The 7571-nt window shown below is 45.1% G+C and overlaps 1 protein-coding gene across 1 annotated transcript in view; it reads right to left on the bottom strand.

The window, feature by feature from the left end:
* Positions 1 to 4302: 4302 nt before the first annotated feature.
* Positions 4303 to 7571, bottom strand: part of eps15 (epidermal growth factor receptor pathway substrate 15) — a 26510-nt gene continuing 23241 nt past the window's right edge. The window contains exon 26 of the mRNA XM_083696034.1: positions 4303 to 4509. Within this exon, the coding sequence (XP_083552160.1) occupies positions 4369 to 4509 (141 nt within the window). The 3' untranslated portion in view covers positions 4303 to 4368. The remainder of the gene's footprint in view (positions 4510 to 7571) is intronic.

The raw sequence follows: 7571 nt of genomic DNA, 5'->3' as shown, positions 1-7571 counted from the left end.
TCCTCCTTTCTGCGTGGAAAAGGTGAGGCGTTCATCACCTTTATAATGAGTTCCCCTTTTAAATTGATGGAATGCGGTTCTCACAGCTACAAGGTCTTAGAGCGCTCCGGTTTCAACGGGGAGTGTTTCGGTTGGTAGGCTACTGTCAAAACACATCTACAACTAGGATTATTTTCATTTGTACATCATTCAAATGCAATATGACTATAATCCTAGCCACAGATTGGGGCTAGGCTACAGGCTATATGTACTAACAGGTAATAACATCCTTAAAGTGTAGATTACTATCATGCAATTCAGACCTACAGGATGTACTGTAGCCTAGAGAGAGAGGAGGAATTGGCTGCAAAACCAGAACAACCTCCTTTGAACCTAGAATAGATTATGCTGATCTGCAGTTCCCTATTCTTATTGGCAGTAATGTAAATAATAGTTGGTACATGTACGATTATCACTTAATATAACAATGCATAGCCTTTTGATAATAGGACACACACACACACACACACACACACCTATCAACACTTTGGTTCTGTTTATTTGAGCACTGTAACTAACACCTAATTGGTAGCATTTAAAAAAAAATGTTTTTACCAAAAACACAATATAAGTCAATGGACATTAAGTTAGCATGTTGTCATGTCACTGTCATGCCCAAATCACCTACAAATTATCTGAAGATGAATTATCTTTAAATGACTTTAAGATGATTTCAGCATGATGAATTTTGACAGAGTTAATTTGGGTGAATTATCCCTTCAAAGTCAACAGGTTGGCTTTCTGAGCCAGGATTTCGGTGAGGCAGTTTGTCAGTTCATTTTTATATATTTTTTTTTAAAGTAAAAAAGAAGTAATTATTCCATCTTCTAGCATTGTGACTGCCAATGGCACCTGGTCCTAGCATAGATTTTTTTTTTTCTTATAATCACTGATGTATAAATGATTCACTTACTTTAGACAAATGTACTTGTTGTAAGTTGCTTTGAATAAAAGCGTCTGCTAATGTCAAAAATGTAAAGCATTCAAGAGTCAAAAGTGTTATTTGAGATGTTTATGTTTATTATTTAGCATTTCAATTAAGTGTTGTACATAGCATATTCTGACCTTTCCTCCCAATACTAACACACTTCACGTTAAAAAAATAAAAAATAAAATAAAATTATTAGCCAGATTTTTAAAAGCCTACATAGATGGCCTAGAAACTAAAGTGGTTTTTGATTTTTTCGAAAATAGAGAAGTCCATAAAAATTACATGTTTGATAGTATCGGATAGCCTTTAAATACTAGGAGGGTATAAAAGGAGGTCAGCTGTCGGACTGGAGAGAGGACAACTCTGTTATATTTACAAACATGTTTGAATCATCATCAACAACAACAACAATAACAACAATAACAACAACAGGACGTGCTAACTCACCACGATGCTAGTGTCACTGAACTCCCAGAATGCTCTATTGATGAACATAACCAGAGTCATCTGTATGAAAGCTAGATTCTGAACACAACGATCATGATACACAGAAGGAAAAAGGGTCCATAAATTGCACGAGAGGCTGGTGGAGGTAGAAATCGAAGGACGGGCTCATTGTGATGCACGGAATGGAATGAGAAATGGTATCGAGCATGTGTTTGATACCATTCCTCATTCGGTTCCATGCATTACAATGAGCCTGTCCTCCGATTTCTACCTTCACTGGCCTCCCCTGAGGAGTTGTGCATTGGTCAGTTAGTTAGCCCCCACCAAGTTCCTCTCTATTCCCTTGTCAACAGTGTTCTTTTACAGTAAAGCCACACACAGTCACACACGTTTGATACCATTCCTCATCCTGTTCCATGCATTACAATGAGCCTGTCCTTCAATTTCTACCTCCACTGGTTATTTAATTTTCTTGAGATGCCTTAAATAAAGTTTCAGCGGTAGGGGTTAGGGGTTGTTTCTGGGCAGGACTAGGGCGGAGGGGCTAGGGGCTAGGGTGTAGGGGTTAGGGGCTAGGGGTTGTTTCTGGACAGGGCTAGGGTGTAGGGGTTAGGAGCTAGGGTGTAGGGGTTAGGGTGGAGGGGCTAGGGGTTGTTTCTGGACAGGGCTAGGGTGTAGGGGTTAGGGGCTAGGGTGTAGGGGTTAAGGGCTAGGGTGTAGGGGTTAGGGACTAGGGTGGAGGGGCTCGGGGTTGTTTCTGGACAGGGCTAGGATGTAGGAGCTAGGGTGTAGGGGTTAGGAGCTAGGGTGTAGGGGTTAGGGTGGAGGGGCTAGGGGTTGTTTCTGGACAGGGCTAGGGTGTAGGGGTTAGGGGCTAGGATGTAGGGACTAGGGTGGAGGGGCTCGGGGTTGTTTCTGGACAGGGCTAGGATGTAGGGGCTAGGGTGTAGGGGTTAGGAGCTAGGGTGGAGGGGCTAGGGGTTGTTTCTGGACAGGGCTAGGGTGTAGGGGTTAGGGGCTAGGATGTAGGGGCTAGGGTGTAGGGGCTACAGGTTGTTTCTGGACAGGGCGAGGGTGTAGGGGTTAGGAACTAGGGTGTAGGGGCTAGGGGCTAGGGGTTGTTTCTGGACAGGGCGAGGGTGTAGGGGTTAGGAGCTAGGGTGTAGGGGTTAGGGGCTAGGGGTTGTTTCTGGACAGGGCCAACCTTTTGCCTTACAACTAACTGAAGCTGGAGGTGTGTTCAAAAGGCAGACAGTCACTTACAGGATAAACCATGGTGGCTAAACTACAGCACCTCTATAAGAGGGACCTCAGGGTGTCGTATGCTGCAGGGGAGGCTGGTGGAGGTAGAGATCGGAGGACGGGCAACGAGCCCATCCTCCAATTTCTACAGTACCTCCCCCCAGCCTCCCCAGGCATGTTGTAGATTACAGTGGCATTCTTCATGCTGGACTTTATTAACAGAAAGGGGCAAATCCAGGTATTATAGATCATTCATTTATACACATACACCTATCATCACGCCTCAATCCGCTGTCCAGTTTACAATTCCATTATTCTATGTCTTTCAACTTGAAATACATGTCGAATGAGAGCCAGGTCTAGGTGTTGTCACACCTTTAACGAGGCAATAACTTACTCTCCATTCATCAGGCAGGTGAGTCTAGTGAAGTGTGCGGTGAGTCTCTGCTTTTGGCACATGACAGAGAGCAGTGGAGGCTGGTGGAGTTAGACAATCGGAGGACGGGCTCATTGTAATGGATGTTTGTTTGATACCATTCCTTGTTCCGTTCCATGCATTGCAATGAGCCCGTCCCCCCATTTCTATTTCTATTTCTATTTCTATATATATATATATTTTAGTGTCATCTGAAATATATGAACCAAATCAAGAGTTTAATAATTGTAGTCTACCACCCCTAACATGTGGATCTTACTGTTGTTTTTGAATTTCACACTTTGGCTTCCATCTTTAGTATCTGCAGTCTGCTGGTTGTGCAATTAATTTAATTCATGAATGAAAGAGAAATTAATGTTGATATGGTTAACCCTGGCACATACACGGCCGCTTTACCGGACACAGATTAAGCCTATCCCTAGACTAAAAAGTCTTCAATAGTTTAATCTGTGTCCAGTAAACCGTCCTGCAGAGTATTTTCTGTTGTAGACGAGCACCAAGCCCACAGGAGGAGGGTGAAGACGAACAGTAGGCTAAGCTGATAGAAGCTGATCTGGGGCCAGTTTTAGGCTTCTCTTCCACATGGAACAGTAGGCTAAGATGACTCTAGAGCCTCCCTGTTAGGGGTCAATTTAACCCTGGAGCACATTTCCTACCCTTTCCTAACCATCACATCATATTAACCACACACACACACACACACACACACACCCAATATCACTTCCCCACTGAGCCGGAGTTCAACAGGTGAACCCGATGTGTTACTCGTTTAGGATCGTGCCGTTAAAGAGTCAAGCACATAACAAACACATATCATATTTCCATATAAGGGCGTTGACATTGGGGGACACACACACTCCACACACTTCATTTCCGTTTACTCCATCATATCAGGGCTATCGGGGGTCTGACTGAAAATCCTCTTCATTGTCACCCACCCATCCTGGCCAAACTAATAATAATAATAATAATAATAATAATAATGTCAGGAACTGATAATGTCAGGAACTGATAATGTTAGGAACTGATAATGCGACAGGGTGGGAGAGCCAATGTTGGAGATCTTTCATGGGGGGTCAGAGTAAACCCCCCACCGCCCACCCCCCATGAGTAGTTCATCTCAGTTCAGGTCGACGACGACCACCCTCCCCCCCACCCACCCCCACCCCCTCCTCCTACTCCTCCTCCTCCTCCTCCTCCTCCTTCCTTTGGTGTCGTGCTGTGCTGTTTGGTGCCACCAGGGGGCAGCGTTGCTTCTCTCTCTCTCTCTCTCTCAGGAGAACTCTGATTGGCTGAGAGCGATGGCTAGCTCCAGGTCTTCCTGTTCCTGTTGGGTCAGCCTGGCCAGGCGCTCCTTCTCCTCGCGCTCACTCTCACGCTTAGCCCACTCGATCATGTCCTCCTCTGTAGGGTACTGCTCCATGGACACACAAACACACACACACACAGAGACAGAGACACGCACACAGACACAGACACAGAGACAGAGACACGCACACACACACACAGACACACACACACACACACAGACACAGACACAGAGAGACAGAGACACACACAGACACAGACACATTGCCACAGATTCACAAACACACACACACACACACACACACACACACACACACACACACACAGACAGACAGACAAAACATACAAACACACACAGCAAAGCCCTGTCAGAAACCCTTTAAAACATCTTTATAACCTTTCCAACACCCATTTTACTCTGTCTGCTACAGCCAACTGAACCTCCTTTAGTGTTGCAAAAGCACACCATTGCAATTTCCTCACTTAACAGTATTTAAGAAAGAAAACTTCACATCTATTAGCTCCACATCAGGAGAATAGCTGTAGGCCAGGGGAGGCTTGTGTAGGTAGAAAACGAAGGACGGACGGAGGCTTATTGTAATACGTGGAATGGTGTATTTGATACCATTCCTCATTCCATTCCTCATTCCATTCTTCATTCCATTCCATGCATTACAAAAAGATCCTCCGATTTCAGCCTCTTCTGCTGTAAGCCTCATCCTTGCATCTCCTGAGTTACCATAGTAAAGCATGGCGTCATGTGACACCAGTGCAGCTTTCAGATCCCTAGGCCATTTAATTTAACACGTCAGGCATGCACCACACAGCAGCTGATAGGACAAGGACGACTGGCATGAGAGTGCTACAGAACATGGGTTAGTGACACCATGACAGAAGCAAACGTGTAGAGAAACACTGGGTACTCATGCAAGTGAAAACCACCAATGTTGTTCCTCCTGCACCAAAGTTCATGTGAATGGAGTGAAAGGCGAAAATGTAGCCTAGCTAGTCAGGTAGAGAAGTGGCCTGGCTAGTCAGGTAGAGAAGTGGCCTAGCTAGTCAGGTAGAGAAGTGGCCTAGCTAGTCAGGTAGAGATGTAGCCTAGCTAGTCAAGTAGAGAAGTGGCCTAGCTAGTCAGGTAGAGAAGTGGCCTAGCTAGTCAAGTAGAGATGTAGCCTAGCTAGTCAGGTAGAGAAGTGGCCTAGCTAGTCAAGTAGAGATGTAGCCTAGCTAGTCAAGTAGAGAAGTGGCCTAGCTAATCAGGTAGAGAAGTGGCCTAGCTAGTCAGGTAGAGAAGTGGCCTAGCTAGTCATGTAGAGATGTAGCCTAGCTAGTCATGTAGAGATGTAGCCTAGCTAGTCATGTAGAGATGTAGCCTAGCTAGTCAGGTAGAGAAGTGGCCTAGCTAGTCAGGTAGAGAAGTGGCCTAGCTAGTCAGGTAGAGAAGTGGCCTAGCTAGTCATGTAGAGATGTAGCCTAGCTAGTCAGGTAGAGAAGTGGCCTAGCTAGTCAGGTAGAGAAGTGGCCTAGCTAGTCAGCGTAGGGGGAGCAGTTGTGCAAAGGGCTGTACAGTGGTGGAGTGCTCACACAGGAAAATACATTGGTACTGTAAAGTTGTACATGTTGAATTAGATGGTTAGGCAGAAATGTCGAACATGCAGATGATGAAGATGGTGAATGGTAAAGTAGTTGAATGGTGGACGTTAAAATGATCAGCATACAAAGCATACAAATAATTTTGAGCATGACTGCCTTATTTAACCTCCTATAATATCGCAAGTTCTCTGGTGTGTGTAAGAGGAGTTATTCTAAAGTACACTGTAATAAAAGGTTTGTAACTTTAGAACAAAACCAGCCAGCTGCCGTCATAACTCTGGTGAGATAAGCCTGGTGTCAGATTCAACCAGAGGCGACGGTGAATGGTGGAGGCAGCAGTGTGGTGTACACTTGATCAGACTGTTGTTGTGGGTGTTGTCATGGATACACATGGAGCAGAAAAGGAGATGGCACCCTTTATTCAACTCTTTATTGAGCTTATATGACTGAAGAGAGAGAGAGAGAGAGAGAGAGAGAGAGAGAGGAAGAGAGAGAGAGAGAGAGAGAGAGAGAGAGAGAGAGAGAGAGAGAGAGGAAGGCTTTCTTTCCTCCACAGTGCAGTGCTGCAGGCGCCAGTGCTGAGAACAGGGTGGGTGAATGGTGGGGTAAATGGTGGGGTAAATGGTGGGATAGAGGATGAAGAGTGATTCCAGAGTGATGGAGGCAGTGGGAGGAGTCTGTGGTGGGGGTAGCCAATCAGACACAAGGACACAGTTAGTGCGTGCAGGGCAAGGGTCAAGGGTCAAGGGTCATGCAGGATACAGTCAGAGGAGGGGGAGGAGCTTCTCAAGCCTCTATCCTGCTTCTGTAGAATCACAACAGCCAAAGCCAGCAGCCCCGCCTCTCCCACCCACAGCCAAACAGTCCTGAGCGCAACACATCATCCACCCCTAGCCACTAGAAACTACACCCTAGACACTACCTCCTAGTTCATAGACACTACCTCCTAGTTCATAGACACTACGCTCCCTAGCCCCTAGACACTGTCCCCTACACGCCTGTATAGATGTGAGAGGACTGGGTAGGTGTAAGTAACATCGTAGTAGAATTTCCTAAAATTTGCTGAGGCCAATTAAATCCTGTCAGATCCACACAAGTGTCTAAAGTAGGGGATCAGAAGTACAGGGGAGCGGAGCTAGGGGTTGGGATTCAAGGGAGGATCTGATGAGTCTTATAATATATTAATTTTGCCATAGCTCCACTGTCAGTGGAAAATACTTAAATAAAGTAAGGCAGTGCATTTAAGTGATGAACATAAAATGTACAGGTATAAATAAACTTTACATATAGAAACATCACATTTATAATCATAAAATGACTAGATGTACACAAGCAAGCAGAAATATGCCAAAAAAAAGTTAATTAAAAATCAATAATAAAAAAAAAAAAGCAAAACAAAGGAATGAACCAAAGTAATCAAAGGTGTAAAATAGATCCATGACCTAGCTGTGATTGGCTGAATTCAGGCGGAAGTCTAGCTGTGATTGGCTGAATTCAGGCGGTAGTCTAGCTGTGATTGGCTGTTCAGGCGGTAGTCTAGCTGTGATTGGCTGTGGATGCAGGCGTGGCGTA

The sequence above is a fragment of the Argentina silus genome (genome assembly GCF_951799395.1).
Source record: "Argentina silus genome assembly, chromosome: X".
Classification (NCBI taxonomy): Eukaryota; Metazoa; Chordata; class Actinopteri; order Argentiniformes; family Argentinidae; genus Argentina; species Argentina silus.
The sequence above is the reverse complement of the archived record's forward strand: the minus strand, read 5'-3'. Positions and strand labels throughout refer to the sequence as shown.